This window comes from Agelaius phoeniceus, chromosome 5, assembly GCF_051311805.1.
Source record: "Agelaius phoeniceus isolate bAgePho1 chromosome 5, bAgePho1.hap1, whole genome shotgun sequence".
NCBI lineage: Eukaryota > Metazoa > Chordata > Aves > Passeriformes > Icteridae > Agelaius > Agelaius phoeniceus.
In genome coordinates, this window is record NC_135269.1 from 41,465,630 (window position 1) to 41,491,960 (window position 26,331).

At 35.6% G+C, this 26,331-nt stretch overlaps 1 protein-coding gene across 4 annotated transcripts in view; it reads right to left on the reverse strand.

Moving 5' to 3' along the window:
• Positions 1-26,331, reverse strand: part of USP15 (ubiquitin specific peptidase 15) — a 60,506-nt gene that overhangs the window by 29,082 nt on the left and 5,093 nt on the right. For 2 of the 4 annotated variants that reach the window (XM_054631993.2, XM_054631992.2), the window contains exons 2-6: positions 20,361-20,488; positions 17,217-17,347; positions 14,439-14,565; positions 9,962-10,107; positions 7,383-7,444 (exon numbers count right to left, since the gene is read on the reverse strand). In XM_054631993.2, the coding sequence (XP_054487968.1) occupies positions 7,383-7,444; positions 9,962-10,107; positions 14,439-14,565; positions 17,217-17,347; positions 20,361-20,488 (594 nt within the window). The remainder of the gene's footprint in view (positions 1-7,382; positions 7,445-9,961; positions 10,108-14,438; positions 14,566-17,216; positions 17,348-20,360; positions 20,489-26,331) is intronic. The other 2 variants (XM_077178873.1, XM_054631998.2) reach the window with 1 other exon arrangement.

The window sequence follows — 26,331 nt, forward strand, 5'->3', positions numbered from 1 at the left end:
CATATAAAGAACATGTTAGTTAATTTTTCAAGTATTCTGATCAACGTTCATAAAGCTTTCCTGCAATTTCCTTTATCAATCTAAATCCTTCTCTTGGAATATTGTCTTCAAAGAAGTAAAATATGGACTGTCCACAAAAGATACCAAACTGAAGTCAGTTTAATCCCATTTAAATCCAGAACAGTATTTAATTATGACATTCATACATGTATTTATTTTAGAAGAAGTTATTTGATTTGAATAATTTTGAACTGAAATGGAACTTCTCAAAACCAATTTGAAGCTTGTGTATAATTTAAACCAAATTCAAATGCAATATAGTTTTAAATTTTAAAACTCAATGTATAATTGCTGTATATAAAAACTGAAAGAAACCAGAGGAAACCAGTTAAGGTCTACTAAATCAGTAAATGGCTTGCTTTTCAAATGCAGGAGAAGAGTAAACTAAATTCTCAACATAGCCACAAGAGCAGCAGAATCTAACAGGTAATTTTGAAAAGTAACTTTTTAATGATGTAACAAACAACCCCCCAAAAAAAATTTATTATAATTTAGCATTTTAACAGCAAAAGATAGAAGACAGGTTAAAAAAACCCACTTAACTGTAGTATGCCAAACACATTAGATACTCACTTTCCCACATACTTCATTTACACTATGGTTAAACTGCTGTAGAACTCCCCTAGGGACCAATAGCAAGGAGATAAATATGGACATCAGCAAAACCAACTGCAGCTGGAAGTCTTTTTTCCTCTGGGGGCACCCAGACTGACTGGATCAGGATAAAGGAAGGCAGATAAGACTTTTTTGGATAAGCCATTCACAGGCCCTAGTCCTTACAGGGGACCTGCTGGTGGGACAACATAGCAGGGCACAAAAAATGCAGGAAAGTTCTGGGATGCAATGAGGGCAACTATCTGATGCAGGCGACTGAGGAGGTAATGAGGAGAGCTTCTCAACAGTATCTGATACTTAAAACCAAGGAGGAAGAACTAGCTGGGAATGTGAAGGCTGGGGCCTTGGCCAAAATGACCTTAAGATGGTGAAATTTGAGATCTTGAGGGAGAGCATGGCAGAAAACAGGAACCCAGCCCTGGATTACTGCAGAGCAGACTTTAGATTTTATAGAGATCAGCTTGGACAAGTGTCATGGGATACAGCCCTGGACAGAAGAGGGGCCCCTAAGAGAGCTGGATGATATTCACAGAATCATTTACACTGGAGAAGAACCCTTAGATCATTAAGTTCCCTACGCTCAATAATGGTCCATCCAGAGAAGTAAAAAATTAAGCAAAGGCAGCAGAAGGTTGAGTGGATGAACAAGGAGCTTCTGACCAAGGTGGATGTGAAGAGAGATTGTCTCAGTGAAAGCAGTAGTAGATATCTTGCCTAACCAGCCTGATAGTAATCTCTTCATAGAAGGCTACCTTGGCAGATGAGGGGGAAGCAATGGGTGTGGTTTATCTCAACTTCCTCAAGTCTTTGGACAGTGTCTCCCTCATAGACAAGTAGATCAAACATGGGTTGTGTAAGTGTACAGTGAGATGGACTGAGAAACATTCCATCCTACCCCTGGAGGGGCAGGTGACAAATGCAAAGCAGTTTGGCAGGGAACCACCTGGGGTCCTCCTGCACAAAAAGCTGCACATGAGCCAGCAGTGTGTCCTTGGGCCAACCACCTTGGCCCACTGTGCTACACTGGGAAAAGCACTGTCAGCAGCTCAAGGAAGGTGATCCTTCTCCTCCACTCAGAACTGGCTACAGATACCTGGAGTGCTGGGTTCACTTCTGGGCTCCCTAGTACCACAAAGACAGGGATACTCTGGAGCAAGAATAATGAGATACCAAAAAGGTGCATCATTTGAGCTATGCAAAGAAGCTGAGAGAGCTGAGACCATGCAGCCTGAAGAAGAGAAGGTTCCAGAACAATCTTACCACTTGTATAAATACCCAATGGAGGGAACGAAGAAGATGAAGCAAGAACCTTCTCAGTGGTGCCCACCAAAAGGACTAAAGTCTATGAGTATAAAAGAAAATAAATAAAATTCCATCTGAACACGGAATATGCCTGGATATGGTCTTAAGCAATCTGCTACAGCTTCCCATGCTTTGAGTAGGGCAACTAGGTGATACTCTCTCTCAAGAGGTCCTTCCATTACCAAGGGCTCTATTCCTTAGAGCTGTAGCTCTGATTGGGCTAGCATACAATTTTATAGCAAGCTTTAGTTAGACTATTCTCTTCTTACAAACCCTAACTAATTCAGCTAATCACACTTTGGGGAATTTGCAGTAAAAAAGGTTGATATTTTAACATTCATCAATCAAAAAAATAATGTTAAGGACATGCATTTATTAAGAGTTCTTCAATCCTCTATTACTTTGTATTAAAGTTCGTTAAACTAACTTGAAAATGTCTGTTGAACATCACCAATGTTTGGTGTTTACCCTCAGGAGCTCAGACACATGGTTATCTCAATTACTAGTTATCAGCAAACGGCAGTCCAACTCTTGGTTGACAAACAAGCTGACAGCTCTTGCTCATAGAATTTAAGACATCACAGTAAGTCCCCAGTTAGCTCTATACACCACAATTCTTTCTTACAGAAAAGTCCGTAGAAATGCACATCTGTCTGCATAACAACTGCTCAAGGAAAAAACCAAACACACAATCTTCCTTTGAAGATTCATGGATATACTTCCCTAAAAAACTTAGATAAATGGGCATTACATTATTTTAAAAAGGACTTCTAAACATCTTTTATCCTTCTTTTACCCTCCTCTTAACAGACATTATGGGGTCCAACACAGTAAAAGAAAAGAGTTGAGAAAGGGCCTTTAATGCTTTTCCAAGATAAAAAGGCCTATAGTTTGAACCAGAAAAAAATCTGAAAAAAACTGTAAGAAAATGTTCATTATAACAAAGAGAAGAAGAGTTAAGCTATGAATGCATGCAGACTCACATTTCTGTATGTCAAAAAATGCCCCAACTACCAACAATATATTCCCTTTCACATATGAGACTTGTTTAAGGTTAACAGCAGGCCATCAGTAAATTATACTAAGTAGCCAGCTATTAGATTAGCACCACAGTGCTATCTAAATGAACCAAGTATCAGAATGAAATCCATTACTTTTAAAACACACACAGAGATATAGATTGACAGGTAATTAAAAATTCTTAGTTTTTTACTATATGGAAAGCACTTTTAAAAAATAGGATGGATCAGTAGATTTAAAACTTGTTTTTAAGTTTTCCAGAAAAACCCAGCAACAACACTTTTTTAAAATTAGAAGGAAATAACCTACTAGTTTATAGCTTTTTTGTATGCTTCCCTAACCTGCTGTTATATTTGCATATAAACAGGTATATAAATAACTTAAGAGAAAACTAAGAGAAACCCTGTCCTGGCTATTCAGTCGGTAACCCATGGAATGTCAAAACTTGAGTTCCTCATTTCTTCTCATCTTAAATTTTAAAATCACAGATTGGCTGAAAGGTTTTAAATTATGTACAGTTTCTCCTGAACATAAGTCACTTGATTTTGTAGTACAGTTCTTCAAGTAACTTGAACTACAATTTTAGATTTTTAAAATTTATAGATATTTTTTAGTTTAAAACAGCATCTTGACAATAATAAACCATTCAAACAGGATTAGCTGTTTTTTCTGCATGTGGAATAATTTCTCATATAAGGACACAGATTAAAAAAAAGATGTCTGCACAGAGATCTGAAATCTTCATTAAATACTGGGATCAGCAGCAACTAAGCTACAAAAACAACTGGGATCTGTATACTTGTATAAATTTGTCATGGGTATGACACTGAGGGACAGCTACTCACAGACATGTTAGTGTAACTAAATTTTCTCCAAAAATAATCATTACTGCTAAGTAATACCTCTTTCGGGAGCAGGTGATGTTTAAGACATTCCAGAATAAACAGAAAGTTTCATAGAAGTCAACCTCCCAGAGCCAAAAACATCCCAGTAGCTGATATAAACAACCTCTCAATCAAAAAATCCAGCTATTCCTAAACTTGACTAACCCTGTGAACATTTGAAGAATGTACACTACATTCAGATACTTTCACACTAAAAAACCCAAGACTCACAAATATTTTAAGCAGCATTAAAATATGGCACGATAGCAAATATCATTAAATCATGCAGGGTTTTTACAGTGGATATTGCAATTACTTCCAAAATTAAGTAAATTCAGAATTTAGAAGAACAGTACACATAAAACAAATGCAAACACCGGCAAGCTTGAACACAATGCAGAACTTAAGTTGTATGGCATGGTCTCTGCTCCTACATGAAAAGGATCTCAAAATCACTCTTTTCTAATTTCAGAAGAAGAGACAATTATGATGATAATTAATCTTTTTTTCTTGTACGAATTCATTATACTCTCAAGAAAAACAGAATTATCATTTTCAAAAGTGTTCCTTCCTGTACTGAACTGAGGTCCCAACCTGGCCACTTTCAAAGTATGTTCTTTTCTTGCATAAGAAAAGATGCTCACACATTTAACATACTTCTCATGAAAAACTGACAGCAATCATCATTTGTAGTAGGAGGAATATAGAAAATTTGCCAAAAGAAGCAATAGAAAAATTGCTGTTAGGCTTCTGAGAGAAAGAGGCAGGGAAAACGTGCAGAACATCTTTCCATCTTACTGTTTCTCATTTTCAATCATCACAATAAAGATTCTGCTGTCATTCTGACAGACCTCAAAAGGCTGGAAAAACGAGCAAACAGGAACCTCCTCAAGTCCAGTCAAGGGAAATGCAAAGGCCTGCACCTGGGGAGGAACAATGCCAGGAACCAATACACCAGGAACAAGTGGGTGTGTGGGCAGGTGACAAATGGAAAGCAGCTTGGCAGGGAACCACCTGGGGTCCTCCTGCACAAAAAGCTGCACATGAGCCAGCAGTGTGTCCTTGGGCCAACCACCTTGGCCCACTGTGCTACACTGGGAAAAGCACTGTCAGCAGCTCAAGGGAGGTGATCCTTCTCCTCCACTCAGAACTGGCTACAGACACCTCGAGTGCTGGGCTCCCCAACACCAGAGAGACAGAGATATCCTGGACCAAGTCCAGTGAGACACCACAAAGGTGATCAAGCATCTGACCTCTATGGAAAGGCTGAAAGCTGGGACTGTTCAGCCTGGAAAAGAGAAGGTTCCATAGCAATTTTATCAACATGTATAAATAACCAGTGTGAGTGAATGAAGAAGATGGAGGAAGACCCTTCTGAGTTATGTTCACTGGAACGAGAAGAGACAATAGGTATAAACTGAAGCACTGGCAATTCCTTGGAAATATAAGGACTTTCAAAATAAGAGTTACCAAACAGTGGAACAGGTTTTCCAGGAAGGCAGTAGAGCCTCCATCCTTGGACATGCTCAGAACCTATAAGGATAAAATCCCAAGCAACCTGCTCTAGGTGACCTGTCTTTGAGCAAGTGGGTTGGACCAGAGAATCTGCAGAGATGCCTTCTAATCTCCACTATTCTGTGAATCTGTAAAAAAGCTTAGCTCATGTTCTGAAATGATCCTAACTTTTTAAGCATTATCATCGTTCATGCTTTCCAGTATCCTATATTTTGACATTTCTAAATATGGCCTTTTATACCTTGACATCAGAATTTGTTTACAATTTGTACTCTTCAAAAAGAAGCACTACAAAGAGGTAATTTCAGCACTGAGCCAGTGTGTGACCAATGACAGGGCTGTAGGAAGGTATGTGGATATATGCTGTCTTGACAAACTAATACTTCTAATGGACCTCACACAGAAAAACTGCAAAGTGGGTTTAATATTTCTATCCCTTTAAACATTTATTAGGTTGCTCAGATGTAAAAACCTGTCCTATTACCTGCCCCAGAGTGTTGATAGCTGCTATTTGAATTCACAAAATTTTGCAAACTTTCCATTATTACAGTGTATTTGAATATCAAATTCCCAACTTCCTGATAGCTGCCAGATCTTAAAACCGTACCAACCTCACAGTAATACTATTCATCCTCATTTGCTGGTTTACTAACAGCCTTCTCTGACACCAGCATTCTGAATTAGCATTTCACTTGTCCCCAGATCAAACATTTTTCAGGAGATATTCTTTAATTTATATACTGCTCCTGAATGCTTTCCATAAAATGAAAAAGAAGTTTGGCAGAAGAAAAGCAGATACCATCACCAGAGTATCTTCCAACCAAAACTTCCAAAATAATCCATGACATTGAGTTATGTAAGTTCTTTTAACCTTTCAAAGATGCATCTAAAATTTGACTAAGAATTTAAATTTCTACTGGATGTTTTTTGAGGTCAGAGAGGAAATTTCAAGTTTTTAGCATCCCATTCTTTCTATTGCTTCACATTCTTTAAAGCCTTGTGTTACAACATCTTGATAAGCAAGATTATACTGTTAATACTAATCTTAAATTGAACTCAGACTTCATTAAACAGCTCAATAGAAAATAGTGTTCCAAATATAACTGCTTGAGATAAAACACCAAAGATAAAGAAAGTGTCCTTCAAATGATAAGCAATGATACTATAAAAATGCTTTAGAGCAGTGACTTTTAACTACATGGATACATAATCTCAAAAGGAATAAAGAGAACTTAAAAGAACTTAAACTTTTTAATGAAAGATATGATCCAGAACCAGCCAAGAAAGCCAAGAAACACAGTTAACTATTTGTAAGCCTGACATCGTATTAATTAAATGGTTCCAACTGTTCTTAAAAATCAAGAGAAAATTATTTAGATACTGGAAATAACATTAAAAATAGTTAAATGAATAAAACCACACAAGTCTTTCTATTCACTTGCCATTATCAAAGTGCTGTTCATAACAGCAGTAGGAAAAATAGAAAATAAAACCAACATCATTCTGCATTAACTGATGACAGCCCAACAAAGAATAAAACCCACATGATGGTAACGTAGGCTGCAATTCAAATAAACTTGGTGGGTAAATATGCTCTGGACACAAAATGAACAAGCTGTCCATGAAAATATTTACGTGTAAGAAAAATACTGATAAAATCTGCGTTGACCTAACAGATACACTGTGCTTTGAAACAGAAATCTAAATAAACTATGCTGAGTTTTACAGTTCTCTACTATGGAATTTTTTTTCCATTTTTCAGCAGGATAATGTATTGGTTGAAATTAACAAAGTTAAGCAGTGTATATGCAGGAATTAATTATTATGCTATGTTCTACAATGCATGACACAGCAAATGTATTCAGGTATACTTTCAATTAAATATCTGAAGGCTAATTTTCAAAATAAAATGCGACTTTTACAAACTTTTTTTCATAAAGCAAAATAATATGCAAACTAATCATGTGACTGGAATTCATAACTTACTTAGGAGTTGAAGGACCTCTTGGCCATGTTCCATCCTCATTCTTCTGTTCTATCACCAGGACCTACCACAAAAAGTGTAGTAAGAAAACGGAAATAAAAATATCAGTAGATTGCTTTCTGTTCCATCTTTTTAATGGATTTGCTGACATGTGATCAAGAAAAGACTGATATTTAAGTTACTATTCACTGACATTCAAGAATATGCCATTACACTCTGTATTCCATCCGTTGCACTGGTCCTTCCTCTCTACTTTTTTCACCTATCATCTTAATTTGGGCAAGTCACTTAACAGTTCTGTTCCTCTACAATCCATGGATGGCAAGCCACTTATCTCTCTAAGGGGTCAGAAAATGACCTGCAATGTTTAAGCAGCACCTGTGAATCTACAGAAACCACATGTCTATACAACAGCCCTGTTAAGGAAGGGATAATTCCTGAAGGAATTTTGCCTCACACAGATGGATAAGAAAAAAACCCAAAACACCCAAACAAAACTATTTTCTGCCTCAATAGCCTTAAAACCATATCTGTATGGTTACTCCTGTACATTTTACCAAAGCATTTATCTAATATTATTTTTTCAACAGGACAGTTGGCTAATGAAATTAATTTCATTCTATTTGTTATTGGTACGGAAAGCAGGACAGAACACTCAGTCCCAAACACTGAGGCATCAGGTGTCATTTGAAATTCCTTTGGGTATTTGAGATAGCTCCCCTACGCTGGCAGATATGACACAGGACCTACAAACAGCTCATGCCTTTTTCTGGATTGACAGCTGAGATAGCTGGATCCTTTGAAATGGCAACTAGACTCCAATGCCTAAACTGAATCCAACTCCCCACTTCCAATGCAACTAATTCTGCACAACTGTACACTGATGTTTCAGGACACTAATTGCTGTGCCTGTATTCATCTACACTGTGACATAAATTCAGTTAAGTACTAATGCTCAAAACCTTGTGCATAAGCCACTTGGAAGGTATAATCACATTTTCAGTCTGAACACACTTGAGCATGAGATTGAAAACAAGCCTTCTATCATGACCAGCTTTCTATCAGGAACAGACTAGTCTGCTATCCTTGGTCATTGATGCTGAAAGACTGATTTTGCCATACTTCCTTGACTTACTCAGAGCTTACTAAATAGAAAGTAGATTTAGACTGAAGAGTTCAATAGAATCCCTAGAGATCTGCTTCAGAAATCAACTGATAAATTCAAAGCATTACTTTACTCAATTGTGTACACTATTATAACTATTAGGTTAGACAGACTGTAATAGTCAGAGTAACTATTATTAGATTAGGAAACTCAGCAAGAAAAATAACCGTGTGTGTCAGCAAGTGGAACTGACTGAAAACATATGGCCTACCACGACATTTAGCATTTTCAGAAACGATGGTTAAACTCTGTTTTAAAAACAGTATTAATTTTGCTCAAAGTACAGATGTCACCTAGAGATCTTGTCATGGCTTTATTAGACTATGATTGCTTCATAGTTAATGTTTCACTGGGATAGAGATAATTTGCAAGTTACATCTTTTATGTGAATCTTTTATGGGAGATGTGATCTCTTCCAGTAGGACTGCTGCATTGTTAAAATTACTGGTGTGAGCGTTCAAGTGCATGCAGCATGAAGCTACAGGACACAATAGTTCAAGCAGCAATTTTGGCGCACTGATTACCTACCTTCCAATACCATTCAAAAACCTGAAAGCCTAAATACTGCAGGTAAGTAGGTAATAGTCAAATATTTCAAAGCAAAAGGAAAGGCTTTAATATAACCTCGCCTAAAGTTACTGCCATCAAATTGCATCCATCTGCATTTGTAGCGTGACTGAATGAATCACAGCTGTTGAAAAAACATTCAACTCTATTTGAAGACTAAAGAATCAGTGTAATAATCTGAAAAATTATTCTATCAATGAAATTGCACAACCTGTTTACATTTCTATTTTGTAATTTAACATTCAATGCTTGTTCTTTGCATTCATCTGGAAAGGTAAAAAAGTTATCTTGTGAGGAATTCCTCTGCAAAGGATGATTTTGAAGTGATGTCTCATGTTAAAGCAGGTTTACAAATTTCTGTCTCTGTTGTTCTTAGCAAAATATTTTCACTTTTTTTTTGCTATTTTGTTTGTGAAATCTAGACAGTGCAATCTGAGAAGACATTATTCTTTTAGAATACCTAAAAAGTTCTTCAGGTTTTGGGTTTCATTATAGGAACATATCAGAGATTCTAGGAATAATTACTTACCTCAGATTTTACCAAATTCATGTCAGCAATTTCATGATATTTGGTAAACGTAACATTTAAAATTTAGACATATATTAAAATTTTTAATTCATCAGAAGAGTTAAATCCTCTCTTTCATCTCGCTTTTCAATCTTTAATCCTGAAAATACGCACAAAGACTACTTTAATTTCAACAAATTGGTTCACAAAATCTTCTATCCCTAACATAATCTATTGGAAAGTGATTTTCATTTAAAAAAGCAAAAATCATTGAGTACAGCTACATTTTTATGAGCAAAGAGATAAATGTATTCAAGAAAAGAAATAATATTTCACTGTACCTGTCCCTGGTATAAACCAGCATCCTGTATGGTACTGTCTGGTTTATTCAAAGGTTCAAAAGTATTACTCATGTACTTGTTCCACAATCTGGTCTCTTTTTCACCTGGAATATTGAAGATTTTTCTTATCTCCTTTTCAATTGTGTCTGTTTTGTGAAGGAAAGAAAACAAATTTAACATTTCAATACACAAACAGTATACAGTCAAATAAAGCATCAGAATTCATCTCCTCATATTCAAAATATGAATGAAATGGTATAAATTGCCATGCAACGACATCATTTTGTAGGACAAGCAGGAAGTTGCTAGCTAGCTTGCCTTTAAAATGGAAACAGTCAGATGACTGAATCCCTTAGCAGGGCAGACCAATTAAAGGGAAGCTGATAAGTAACAGATGACAGGAGCCATCTACTAATTTCTGAGCATGATAATAGAAGAGTGTGGGGAGGTAGCAAATTATCAGAAGTGAGACTGATAGCAAAACCAAGTGCAGGAAGTAATTCTGTTCCCTAAATCAACCTTTTTTGGGTTTTATGCTTCTACCCATATCTGAGTGCAATTAGCGCTAACAACAGCATATATGTGCGAAGTTTAATTCACATGACCACAGAAAAAAAATGACTGCTCTGTAAAACTGAAGCACATAAATTTATTGTACAAGGAAGGTGAAAGATTTTATATCCCTGAAAGATTCAAAGAAGAAAGGTCTACCAGCTCCTACTCTACCTAACAGAAATATAACCAGTGTTACATAATTTTAAGGTAGCATAGCTTATCTACAACGGAAATTTAAGTGAAGTTTTTAATTAACACTATTCTTCTTACACAAAAGTAGAGTTTACTAAAGAGTTGGGTTTTTAAACTACTATGTACAGTGCTGTAGTATAGCAATCCCACTTAGCTGCTTTTTTAATTGGTGGATTTCCAAAGGCCCATGGAAGCTATCATAACAACTAACACAGAACACAAAACAGGAGCCAAAAAACATACACTTTATCCCTGATGATCACTGAAATCACAATTATAAAAATGGGCCCTGTAAGCTCTTTGAAAGACATTCCTCCAAAGTCTAAGGAGAAAACACTAGTGTGTCAGCTTCTCTTGCTCCCTTTTACTCAAGATTTTTTTCTCTTCCACTAGGTTAAACAGGAAAAGCAAAACTGAGACCCAAAACTTAAAAGTCCTTTGCAAATGTCCAGACATTGGCTTGTGAAATGTATGACAGTGGGCCAATATAATATTTGTCGATATTGTAGGCAACTGAATACAGTTTGTTTCTATACTACTTATCACACATTTCAGTCTGAAAGAAAGCGTTAGACTGGATCATCTGTTTTTGTAAGAGAGATGATATATAGGCAAGGCAGGTGATATCAACAAAGCAACAGACTTATTTGATTTGTTGGGTTTCAAAACAAAATCATCTACTGTCTGAATCAATTCTCAACCAATTCTCAATGAATTAAAATAATTATATCTGAATATAAGTATAAAACTAGTCAGCAACAGTCTTGCAAAAAAAGTAGAAAATCTAGATTTTTCAGTGGCTTTCACTAAAAGAATAATTTACAAAATATAATTTTTCATTCTATTAATACCATGGCAATTAATTATCTGAGCATTGCAGATTGTTTTCTTCACAAGCACTAAGATAACATTTATTAAGTTCTAGCTTTGCTAAGAGAACTATTACAACACAGGAAGAATGAATCCCATTGGATGACTACACATTATGTCCAAGAGTCTGGGAAGAGCATGTTCCACTTGACTACTATGCCAATTTTGAGACTGTGAAAATAAGATTCTTTTATGTACTTCCATGAACATATAACCAATGCTCACTTTATAATTCTTCTTCCCATCCCCCCAACTATTACTGGAGTGCTGGCTTAAGAAGTAAAGTGGAAGAGCCTGTTCCAGCATAAAAGAAAACTTAGCAGATATTGTCTGAATCACATTGTGTATGGGGTTCTCCCCTAGTAGAATCATAGACTCATTCAAGTTGGAAATGACATTCAAGATGAGAGTCCAACCTTTCACCAAACACCAGCATATCAACTAAATCACAGCACTAAGTGTCACATGCAGTCAGTTCTAAAACACTTCCAGGGATGGTGACTCCAACACTTCCCTGGGGAGTTTTAGTTATATACATCCAATGTATGACATGATCAGTACTAGCATGATGTCTAAAAGGGACAGGAAGAACTGCCATTTAAAGATGCCTCTCACTCCATCAGCTGTATACCCACAATTTGAAAAAGTTCAATTTGAGAGTTAAAAGTTACAGCTCCCATACAGATAATAGCCTATACTGTAAAATATCATACAGCTGGAACAGTCTTGATGAGATGCTGAAAAAGTTCAGGGCATCCTAATACAAATACATCCTGGCTCCTAAAGCTAGTGCAATCTCAAATGCTGGCTACAGGAAACTCTCAGATGTTAAGCTCATGTTAAGATGTCAGTCTGAACTGACTTTGTACTAATTTATTGACACAGCTTAGCTTAGCTTCTATTTGAGTGAAAAAGCAAAGATATTCCAGGAATAACAAGTATCTGAAGACTGATACGTGAGTATTATACTCAGGATATTTCTCTGATTTTTTGAATTAAGAAAGGTCTTGTACTTATTTTTTGAGTGCAGTAAATAATATAATCAATGATGGTGGACAGAAAAATTAAAATTTCTTGAAGACCGTATTACCCAGGGTCTACTTAGTTCCTTGGGGCTGTTACTGACTGTTTTGTACTACAAGCCTTCTGCAACCATAATAGAAATGCATCTCTTACTGGAATATACAAGGAAGAGCAAAAAATAATCAAGATTCTGAAAGATCCCTCTTGCATATTATTTATTGATATAATAAGCACTTCTACTGTGTATTTGATGAATTCCAGAACTACCTTAAATATACTCAAGGTAATAAACAGGGGGGAAAAAAAATCACAATCTTAGTAATGGATAAGAGGGATCAGTACTATTTCACTCTTAAAGTGGGTTATATTTTTCTAGCTCTTCTTCTAAGGTACAAACTCTTCTGGATGCCTTGCTAGAATGGCTCTGCTTTGTACTCTGCACAAGAAGCTTCAGCTTCAGGAAGGGCATGTTTTTAAAGGCTTCCAGGAGCATATCATGCACATTTCAGGAAAGCAAACAAGGCCAGTATCTGGAAAGGGATTACCAGTGAATTCTGACTGCTTCTCACTACCTTTAACGATTTATTCATAATTTTAATTCTCTCTTTGCTAAGAAAAAATGAAGTCACTTCAAGTAACTGTCATTCCAAAATGCCCTGCTTCTGATTAGAGAAAGAAAATTCATCCATTACCTATAATTTCAGTGATACAATTAAATTCAGTATAGCTGCAAAATAGTTTGCATTTGGTCCTACGGGAAGGTCAATGTTAAATTGCCTTTTTCAAGTTTCTGGTTTCCTCAGAAGATAATGAAGTATAACTTCCCAAGTCAAAACAGATCTCAAAAAGCCAAATTAACAACAAACCTTGTTTTGAGAAGAATTTTCAAAGTTTTAAAGTTTTTATTCTAGTACAAGAGGCGATTAGTTTTCTAACTTAAAACACTGAAATTTAACAAAGTAAAATAACTACTTCTAAAGCAAGTAATCTGCAAAGAATTAAAGGTTGGTAAGTATAAGTCATGTGAAGAGAAGCAAAAGCTAAAAAACATACACTGCTGTCAACAAATGTAAACAAAGTGATGGCTGGACGTACATGCCAAGGGCATAAAGTACAATTCTGCATGAAGTACAAAACTGCACAAATACAGACAACTGAAAGACTCTTATCTCAGATACACATGCACAAATACACCAAAAAATGAGAAGCAATATCTTTGAAAATGTTCTGATTGTTATTTTCAAAGTCTTATTAAAATACTGTTTCAAACAATGACAGAATGCTCAATGAGCAGTCAAAATAAATACAAATAAAGGTAACTTAAAGGTTTAATAGACAATTCAATTACTGTAAAAGATTGTGCCTGGCCTGCCACTTCACAACATGAAGAATACTGCCTTTGTAGGTCACCTCTAGGCATTAATTTATTAATTACATTCTTTCTTGTGTTTTGTAATATATCCTTCTCTTCATATATATGATTAGAATGTGTTGGTTAATGAAACACATAAAAAATACACTTCTTACACATCAAAAGCCAAGAAAAAGTACTATGAAATCCAATAAACAACATCACACTATTCACTTTCTTAAAAGCTCAAACCTCTAAAGTTAATACAGATGGTTAGATAATAAAACATGCAATTTTATTGTTACAGTTGTATTAAACCCCCTCAATATTCCAATTTGTTAACTTTTAACTTTGACCCAAACAAAACTACTCCCATTGTTTTTAATGGTCAAAATAGCTATCTATCATTTTATCTAGACATTTATTCAGAACTTGCTACCACATGCAAGTACCAACCACATATTTTTAGAAAACAATTGGGCATACCTATTGTATCAGCTTTACTAAATCTCCGTGTGACAACGTTGTTCATATTTCCATTTTCACACAGTTTTAATTCTGTTAGATATACCTCTACTTTGCAGTGCTTTACAAACATACCCTGTTCAACGACCTGAAAAACAGAATGGGATCACATATCAGTCTGAATATGTTTTCATATACACACACAAGATATTTTTGAGAACTGTTCAAGAAACTGAAGTTCATGTAATAGAAAACACTTAATAAATGCAAAAAATGAGAACTAAAATTCTCCTATGGGTTTTTAGAAATATAGTAAACTAGAAAGCACATTTTTCCACGATGATGACTGTCTTACCTGTGTATAACATAGTGACTTTCAAAGTGTAGAAAGCAGAAATCACAGATATGCAACCTTAATCCAAAGATACATGATCAAAAGGTAAAAACACCCAAAAGGTACTTTTATTTCCAAATACATTCATTGTATATCCTTTCCTCAGAACATCAAGAACTAGTTTTCACAGTTAAAGAGTACTTACCAAAAATATAATACACACTAATAAAATCTGGATATCACATTTTTAAACAAAACCTACAAATCTTTCACTTACATTCTGATAATGAATAGATTCACTTGGAATTTTAACTACTCATTACAGTTGTTAATTCTATGTTCATTTTTTAAACACAGATTATGGAATAGTTAAATATACAGGATTTGTTTTTTAATAAAAGTAAAATGTAGAAAAAAATATTCAGGGTCACCTCTTAAATGTTTTTCCTTTTGATCTTCCAAAGTGTAACTGCATAGTCATGTAGACTGCTCCAAAAATAACCATCAGCCTGATATGTGATACATCTGACAAATACGGTTAAAATAAAGCCACCAGCTAACTGCTAGGAGAGATCTGCTATCTGCTGTACAAATATAACTTACATGTATGTGCCATAGGAAAAGAATGAAGAAATTAGTGAATTATTCCATTTCTTACTATAGCTTTAATGACTGTCAATCATGGCATTTAAGCAAAAATGCATTTTAATTTGAGCAGCTTAATAGTTTGCAGCTACTAGAGTCACAACAAAATAGTGGCAGTAAACAAAACTATGCAGGGTGACTAACACACTTGGAAGAATAAAAACCAACATTCTAGTGGTAGGTATAACCTATTACAAGAAGTCTTACCATTATTTGATGTAGACTAAGTACAAAATTTTATCAATTTCAAATTTGGATCCACATTGTAAAAATAGCTGATGTAACACATCATGAAATAAAGTATAATACCATGTTTATGAAAAAAAAAAAAAAAGGCACCTCATAAAGGCAGACAGGAAAAATAACAATGAATGACAAAAGCATCAGAAACAAAAATGCTGAACTGGAATATGCTTCACAGAGAATAACTGCAGTTCATACTGGCAGAAAATAACAAAGCTATGCCAGTGTACCTGGCCACTCATTATACTCCATGTATTTTTCCAGTTAGCTACTTTGAAGTGGAATGGAAGTTACTCTTAATTTCACTGCTCTCTCATTCCATTTTCCTCCCAAAATGAAAAAATTAGACTTTTTACTTTACCATGATGATGGAAGAGTATGCAGTTTACTGAAACACATCCTCAGAAGATTGATAACAGATAACAAGTTAATAACAGATATATTTTTAAAGAAGGAGAGTTATTCTAATGGATTTCAGCTCTAACAGAACTAGACAAAATTACAGACATTTCAGGGATGTCTCTTTAAAACACAACCAAAAACCAAACAACTACTTTATCATATTAAAGAAAATATAAAAACCTTTAACAAACTTCTGTTACTGGCCAAATTAATTTTGAAGACCCAGAACCTCTTTTACAGCTATATCTACCATTTATTTCAAGGGTGGACTTTAAGTAAGCAGCCAGCATGCATGCAGTTAGACCATACTTATGTCATAAGAAGGAAACAAAAGTTGTATTGCACCAGAAATCATAAAACTAAATTCTAAGCCTAATATTCTTTTAGCAATTTAAAGAGAATTAAAATAAAGTTCTCTGTAACTCAAAAAATGCACCCCAGTAGCCAATACAAAAAGAATAAATATACCAAAATATATTTTAAAAACTAAGTAATTCAGTCCAGTGAGAATGCAACTGAAATCACTAATTCGAAAATTTTAAGGAATAACACAAAGATTGTATGATCAGCAAACTGGTGAAATGCCCTCTCACTTTTAATAATAAGGGGATTATCAGATTGGAGCAAACAAAAAAAATTTAAAGACGTTAATTTTTCAGTATCTCACATTGATGGAAGGCCACACTATCCACCATACCATGGCCTACTACTTGTCTTGAGGTAAGCCTTTTGCTTAAAGAAATAACTCCCTTAGCAAGCAGCTGAGCAGAGTGTTTATCAGCAACTACTCCACCAATGTTAACATTATTAGAGCTAGACTTTTCACTAACATAGTCAATACAGTTTTAGAGTTATTTGCCTAATTACAAAATCATTTGCATTAATAGCCATACAAGCTTCTAAAGCAAAATTTTCTTGACCTATTTATTAAGACAACTTACTTCCAGAAAAAGAAAGTATTATGTCCTCTGCATCCCCCAGCCTCAATATTACACATTTAAGCCTCAAAAGTTTGAATAAAAATTAGGTATCAATAAGCAACTAAAGCAGGAGTTTTTTATATGATTATCATAGGCCAGGACTTAAAAATCTGCTAACAAATTCCTGTGCAACTCCTGTGTATTTGCAGGAGTACCTCTGAATCATACTAATCCCAGCAGGCAGTTAAAGAGTACCTTGCGTGCAATTGGCTCTTGACCTTCCATCAGTGTGTACCAGCTCACTAGCCTATTCCAGCCTTCAGTTGGCAAAAGGATGTAGTCCAGCTCATCAATGAGATGTTCCTTGAGAGACTGAGAATCACCATCTATAAGAAAAAGATTATTTTCATTTAAATACTGTAATTCTGTACTTGAGTTTTTAATGTAACATTTTTCACAAACAGCAGACAAAATATTTTGAGTCACAATTATGTTACCAGTATTATGGTGTTCAAAGCAGGTCTTCTGAAACCATGTAGGCAACTATCCAGTTTATGCTTAGCACACCTATTACAGGTGGTATTCTTTACTGTATGAGTGACAACTTTATATTCCCATGCAATTATAAGCACCTAGTTTGTTACCATACACCATCCTAGCTTTCAGAGAAAGCAATTCATTTCTCCCACTCACTTCACACATATTCCCACATCATCATGGATACTTCCACAGCTGAAAACAAGAATGAGTAGTTAACTGTAGATTCAAGACAAAGTCTGAAGTAATTTTAAGTCAGACTAGGAAAGTAGCTTAGTACAACCTCCTATTTCAAGGATCCTATGTGCTCTGTTAACAGTCTCTACAAAATTCTTTGCAGAGAAGGGGAGAGTGAAGCACTTGAGTGAAGCACAACTTGGAATCTCTTAAGGTAAGCAGCATGCTTTTAGTTTTCATTCAATCCTTATTACTAGCAGCTATCTTTTAGGTCTAAGAGGTGATTCCAAATGTGAGCTACAGTGAGCTTCAAACATTTAGGGCAGCTGTCCCTCTGTCTGGAAGCATCACACTAACTGGGAGCATAGTGAGGGTAGAAATCCACAAGCACTTCTTCAGGTGTACATAACTCTTCACAAGATTCACACTGTATTTCTGCACTGATCTTATATGCTGAGAAGGTGTAATTTGGATTCTATTAACTCCTAAAAATACCAACATTCCTTCTAATATAATTTTTTTCAGAACCATCAAACAGATACCCTGATTCTGACAATTCAGTCCCTCATATACAGCGCTGTTTTCTATGATGAACAATCAGCTACTCTAAATACCTACTTCCTTGTGCCCGCTTTGACGATGTATCTCTTCTTTTGAACATGACACGTGCATTACACCATATTCGATCTTTTTTGCACATGTTGAGATTAACTGAAATCTCTACCTGTTACTTTTCATTGCTCTCACTTCATCCAAATGTTCTGGAAACAAGGGAGAAGCATTTAAATAATATAAGCACAACATACTGCTTCAGTTTCCTGGAATCAGTCTTTTGTGAATTCAATTACAGTTTTCCTTATCACTGCATTACACTGCAGAATATCTGAGAAAGCATGCCCATTTTAGATTATTTTATTCTTTGTATCAGATGCACATTTTTAAAGAGAGCAGCATGACAGCAACTAGAGCATATTATGTGCCAAAGACAAGATTAAAATCCAAGCATTTTCAGGGCCAGTTTATGCTACATGGAAAACCTAGTATAGAGGATTGTGCTTTGCAGAGGGTGAAAGAGAAAATTATTATTTGCTGGGAATTAATGCCCTTAATTTTAAAATTACCTTTACACAGGAACAGTAGATGTCACAAGGTAACTGGATGCATGGAATCATCCAATGTGGAGCCATAGTTTACAACCATGAATGAACAACAAGTGAGTTCACAACCCCTGATGTTGTTTATTTTTGAAAGGGGCACTGGTAGTGTCAAAACAACACAATACAGGTTTTCAGAAGCTTTTAGGAAAATGGCTAACATGACTTCTAGTTTGGACCACTAACCCTACATTAGACTTTTTAACAACAGTAATTTTAAGCTGAACAGGTATGCAGATTAAGTTATAAATGGTACAGATGAACTAACAGTCTTTGACACAACTAGAAATCACCTATTTTTGAAGAGGAAGACACAAAAGAGAGAACAAGCTGATGCTACCTCAGTGAGGATAAAAAGATGTTGCTACATCTGATGTCAGCTGAGATGTATCACCTGAACATCCCTGCCTCACAGCAAGATTTACTACAAGAATGTACAAAACATCGAAATCCTCACATTTCAGAAAACCAAACACAACACTCACCTGGAGCAAAAACACCTTAAAGTTTCTGGATGGAAGAGAACATATAAATGTGTATGACAATACAGCACCTTCTACAAAGGCACTGCTCAGTGCCAGACATACTCATTCACACTGACAATTAGTAGAAGATTGTACAACAAGTTTTTTAAAAAGTGCAATCATCTGTAACATTCAATTTGTAAAACAATGAGATACTAATTACAAAAGTTTTGAATTAAGAAAGCCAAGAGTTCTTCATAAACCATGTGAAGGTGGCAAAACTGGTATTACTCTACGTGCCAATAGAACAAGCAGTATTATTACATTACCTGTAACTGCAAAGAAGAAAACCAATTATCTGCTCAATATTGTATCTGCTGGATTAAATATTAAAATCTTTAATGGACATTAAGTACAGAATTTGATGTGAAAATTAAAATATGTGGAAAAGTATTCTGAGACCTGTGTTCACAAATTTGGCTACAGTTCAGCAGAAGTCAGTTGGACCTGAGTAATCACAGCAGTGACAGTTCAACATCCTTACAAGACCATAAAGAAAATAGGAAATGATCCTCTATCATTTCACACAACTTAAGTCACTGAACTGAATAACAGCACTTCTTCAATTGTTCCGGAACTAAAGTAAGGGTTTGGGCCTTATTTACAGAAGTAAGTTTTAGAGTGCAACTTAAAAATCTTATTTTAAATCAACCAATTTGGTTAAGCTACCAAAAAAAGGGAAATCATAGAGAACTCAGGCCACCTTTTTGTCAACTTGACTAATTTTCAGTTCTCAAAACAGCCCAGAATCTCATCATAAATCAGAATTTCTACATTGTTACATATTTTGTTACCATTACAAAGAATTCCAATAACTGTATTTATAAAATTGTGATTTATTAGGGAAATCTATTCCAGTTCCCTTGTCATGGTCAGAAAAGAAACCAAAATTTTTACCTTTAAGTATGCTGAGGTTCACTTACACTGCCAACTTCAAAAGATGAACTACCTGTGACAACTTCACACTTAATGTACTATAGGCTTATTTCACAGTGAGAGGCAATTACCTTTGAGAAGTCCAGAGTTATCAATAGGACCAGGGTACACATTCTGATCTCCCATCTGGTATTTGTCCCAGCTGTCAAAACCAACATATTTTTTCCACTGTTTGAACCAGCGACTATCCACTAGATACCTTAAAAAGAAGAAGACATACGTATTAATTACTGGCATTCTACTACTTCCTACCTCATTCATGATAATGCACCAGCATTCATCAGCCTTGTGAAACAATAATTCTTTTCTCTCTGTTCTGCTCACCATTATCAGCATCTGCTACCAGTGAGGACTTTAACTGCGGTCAACTAAAGATCACACTAACAGCGCCAGGTACAGTTTTGCAAGACTGCCAATAACCCCTATCAGAGGCTGAAAAATGGCAAGTTGAAAAAAATATTTCCCTTTTTAGCATGAATGATTGTCACCTATAATTCCTCTTCTTGATTTTCAAATTCAGGAGATTCAAGTTAAATCTCTATAAATAGACAGCCCTTTAAAAAAGTGAGAAAGAACTTTCAGTAAAGAATTGTCTACTGATGGAGTTTTATTTATAACATTCAAGTGCAACTTAAAAAAACTTCAGGACTCTGATGCCTTGCCAAGAACCAGAGAGTGTGTTTTCTTCCTGAGTTAACATCAACACAAACAGTAAATGCTCTGCTTTTGACAGAGGACTAGATGTTCCTCCTACAAATCATTATCAACATCACACTTCACATAAAGAGATTATATCTCGAATCTCAGCTCTACAGTATTTTTATCCAGATTAAACTGTTGTCACAGTCTGGCTTCTACAAAGTCCAGTAATACCTACATATTATACCTTTTTGTCCAGATTTCTTCAAGATCAAGATACCAAATTTTATCAGTGATACTCAGATTTGGTTTGGTTTTTTTTTTTTAAGCTACCATATGCATTATTTCTCCTTCCTAAAAGTATTCACAATCTGCTGCCTTTCTGTTCCAAATCTTTTGCTCCTATGGTAGGATGAAGCTGAATTTGATTAATCTGACATGCCCTTGCCTTTATACACTATGTTTTCATTCTCATGAATGTACTTAAGGCCAACAGCATTCTCCCTTTCTCTTCTGCTGTGGCCATCCAGCTCTATTCCATAAGAGCTGTAACTGCGTAACTGTTTATGAATGCAGTCACCACCAAACCTGCTAGCCTTGTCCCATTGGTCTCTACTTTCTTGACCTAAATTTGAATGAACTATCAGTCTTAAGAAGCAAAGATATAATTTTACACAGAAGAGAAACTATCATACAGGCAAACTGCCTTTAATTAATGCTTAAGAAATTAGTGGTCCTGGAGAATCATTTTACTTTTCAAATGTTTTGTGTTAAATGTCTTATCACACCCCAGTAACAGAGTGATTAATACAAATTTTTGATACTAAAATTTAACAGTGTGAGAAAGCTTGGGGTCCAGTGTTCTAGATTTTATATATTCAACATTATCTATTTCAACACTTCATCAGCTTTCTTCTTCCATATCCAATTAATTTTGCCATCAACCAAAATTTGCTGTGCAGTATCTCTTTAGGGTCTTCCTTAACAGAGATGTTGCAACATTGCTGTTTCCTAACACGACGTGCAAAAAAATCTTTCATAATTTCCCTTCACGTTTAGGAATTTTGCATTTAGCAATCTTTTCAGGCTCAAATAATTGCTTAATATTTCTTGTATAAAGAAAGCTGAAAGGCCACTTATAAATCATGCAACTCTCTAAGTATGATAAGAACTAAACAGTACAGTCAATTCTTTTATCACCAAGTAAAGATGAATTACTGGCTATAGGCATGTGTGTGCATGTTATATGTATATCTACATTCTATACATATTAGGTGTTTTATTGAACATTCTGCTACTTTTGCTTCAATAGGAATCTGGTACAGGTGGGAAAAGCTATTTTGAGTTACTGTTGAACACAGTCACAGCAGCTGTAATCTTCTCCCTTATCCTGGTTTAAGAATGGTAATCCCCAATTTAGCACTCTGAATTAAAAAACCCAAAACCATAAACTGGTCCCCTTCCCTCATGCCACAAAAAGCAGAGATTACAGGCTGAGATAATAACAATTTACTGGAAACATAAATGAGATAAGAAAAAGAAACAGTAACAGCAACAATATTAATTACAGAATTGTAAAAAGAGGGTGATTTACAAGCAAAATGCTCATCCTGGGGGACAATGAACAGCAGTGGATGGGCTTCCCCCTCCTGCCATGCCTCTCCTCATCCTGAAGCCACACCTCTCTTCTCCCAAGCAGGAGCCCTTGACTCCCACCCCTGGGGGTGGTAGAGCATAATAACCTGGACAAGCCCAGGGCTGGGTTCCAGGCTCCATTCCCTCACCGTGGAAAAATTAACTTTATCCTGGCCAAAACCAGAATGCCCCATTACAAGAACTTGCTCTTAATCAAGACATGAAATACTACTTTTCCAGTAAGATTAGAGAAATCAGAAATTTGCATTCAAATGCCATACACTACCCTCATTTTATGCAAGAAGGATACGCCACATTAAAGATTATGCCGGGGAAGGGGAAAAAAAAAAGGAGTACAATTACACCATGCTCAGTTTAAGGCAAATCAATCAACCTGCTAAAGCACTTCTGTAGCTAAAATCCAGACTTCTTAGCATTAATGGGAAAAGTAATAATCAGAGATTTATAACTTACAGCTTTTGACTCTAAAAACACATTCAATATAGCATTCTCATCAAGATCAACAAGACTACTCATCTGTACAAGAGAAGGGACACCACTAGAAGTGAACTTATCAACTTATCTTTTCATCAGCGTTTTAATATCCATGACACAATCAACCACCTGAAAACTAAGTCTTACCCATGAGGGACATCCAGTAATTTAAGAGGAAGCTCAAGTAATCAGAATTACATCTGCTAAATCCTCATTTGTTAAATGATATTTGATCCCTTTTCAAGCTAAAAAATATTAAAAACTTGGGGTAAGCACTTGGACCAGATACATTAACCTGTAATGTGTGTTGTCCCAGGTACAAAAATAGAATACCATGCATTACTAAAATACAGACCAAAATGTATGTATATTAAGCATTGGAACAATGTTTTGTCTTTATTTTTGTTACTATTACCTAATGCAGCAAGGAGTTCCAAATGAGTCTAATGCTGCAGTAGTTTTTTGAACTGTGGACCTGACCAAGAAGGATACCCCAAAACTCCCCATCAAAGTTAAAATGTATGGCCTATCTGTTTTTTAGAATTATGATTAAGAAATGTTTGTTATCTGATGGAACCAAGATTTCAGGAAACACAAATTTTGCTCTCTGGCATGTCATCAGTTTAGCTAGTGAGCAGGATAACCAGCCCATCTTCTGAGGTAAAAGAAATCTGGAGGATTTGAATAAAGCTTAAACTCAAGAACAATCTCAAATTTCTAGATATTCTGCTTTGGGGGGCAAACCTGAAAAACCAAGACAACTGCACAGCCAAATGAACTGGTTGACTCTAAAACAGCAAATACCTGACACGTACAGGTATTTCAAATAAATCAGTAATTGTTTGAAGAAAATAGTACAATCAAGTCACTTGGAGCCAACCGGTCGATAACACAGAACACTGGAATAGACCCAAACCTTTACCTAAAAGTAAGCAAAAACTTGCATATACCACTTGCTGAAAATTACATTCAAATATTGAATTTTCAGTATTAACAATACTGGAAGTATCTGCACAGTCTGTTTAACTTTACGAGGTTTTTCTTGGTTATATTATGTATACTTAAAATTTCCTTTGAGCAAGTAGAATCAAAAAAACTACAGAACATGTGAATATGTTCTCAGTTCCAGTCTGGCCTACTTCATTACCCAGTATTTACTTCTGAGTAGAGCTCCAGATTGCTTTATAAGATATATCTGCTCTCTTCTATAAAATGTTTCTTGCCTGTCTGAAGTGGATTATCATATACAAGGGACAATTTATACTCTAGACTCCTCTGGAATGCCAGATAGTGGAATAAAACATGAGGAAATGGAATGAAGCTGCAACAGGGGAAGTTCGTAGTCCACATCACGAAAAGCCTGAGAGGGTGGCTGGTCACTGGAACAGGCTCCCTAGGGAAGTGGTCACAGCACCAAGCTGGTCAGTTCAAGGATCACCTGGAAGACACTCTTAGCCATATGGTTTAGCTTTAGGCAGTCCTGCAAAGAGCAGGAAGTAGGGTTCAAAGTCCCTTATGGGTCCCTTCCATTTGGGATATTTGGCCTTGGCCAGTGGTCAGTCCATCTGGAGCCGGCTGGCACTGGCTCTGTAAGACACAGGGGAAGCTTCTGGCAGCTTCTCCTAAAAGCCACCCCGGTAGCAACCCTGCTACCAACACTTGCCATGCAAACCAAATAAAATTGGGTCACCCAATTAAATTTACCAGAAAAGACCATATCCTTATGTATGACCAAATGTAGAGACTCAAGGCAGCCCAAAATAGGATTACTTACAGTCTTTGCCCATTATTCACAAGTACAAAAATGTGAAGCTATTACAACACTTGAAATTCACCTTTACTTCTTAAATAAAAACTCAACAAATAATAAAAATCAATTTTAAGTTAAGGGAAGTTTTAAAATTTTTCAGCTGTATGACTACATGGGCATTGTTCACTGAACAAAAGAAAGTACTAGCAGGAAACTTAGTGATTTCTAAAATTCTCCCATGGTTTGAAACTTTTAATGTAATTCAAGTTCACAGGTGATTTACTGCATATTTTGACTTAATAAACCTAATTAACATAATAGAAACATTACACATGTACAACAGCTTTCATTCTCTACCTCAACATCCAAGTTGATAGAAAAATATCTGAACAGTATGACTAAAATCTTGGTATTTCCCACTGCTGTCAAAAGCTTCTGAATTCTTGTGACCATTATATGTAGACAGAATTAAACAACATGTAACCTAGATTTATTTATAATGACTGATACTTCAAGTTTTTGAATCCAAAAGTAAACCAGAAAACTTTAATATGCAATAAAGACATTTCACAGAGAGACACTCGTTCTGCACTGTGTACTGCTGGGACATCGTATCTTCTGAACAAAAGCTATTTCACTTTTAACAGTAAAACTGTGCAAATTGTCCAGAGAGATAGGTGAAGATTTTTTTTTACTCTCCTCACTGTGCATGCGTACAGATTAAGCAATACAGAGGACAAAGTGGAACAACTGTTTTGCAGAAAGCAAATTGGGACTCCTGCTTAAAGGCACAGCATCTGATTTTTGTTCTTGCACAACTGCAACTATAAAAATAAGAATATAAGAAAGGGTTTGTATCTGTATTTCTGCTTTGATTAAGGTGACAAAAATTGCGTGACCAAATACATTCAAAATTAATAAATGCCTTTAAATTCAAATTTCTTCCAGAATTAACAAGTTCCTAAAGTTCAAAATGGTGGTAATTATTCTACTCTATCAGACAAACCATACCATCTTTTTATTCAAAATATAGGTAAATCCACAAGACAAAAGTGCAGGGGTCAAAGACAAAAAAAGATATAGTTTATCTCCCATTTTTAAGAAATCCATCCAAGTATTCCAGATTCCTCTTCAGAATTAAGTGTTTAGCTCAACAAAATGCACCAAGATTTCAAATCAGCGAATAAAATTCTCCTACAGCTCATGATATGCTCCAGTGCCATAATGTGCTACAGTAGCCTAAGATGCACATTCTTCATCCATAGACTGAAAGAGGCCTCTTCAACCAAGAGGCCGACCAAAAAGTACCTTTCAGCCAACATTAGTGGAGCGCAGTTTTATGTTAAAATTTCAGTGTGAACATTATATTAAGAACCATATAAGTGTTTTGTATACCTTCAGAAATTTTCCATTTAAGTAAAGACTTTTCATTAAAAAATAATCTAACAAATCAATTTTCAGGCAAAAGCCTGGAACAAATATGATTTTAACATGCTCTCACCTCACCTAATCAATTTACAGAA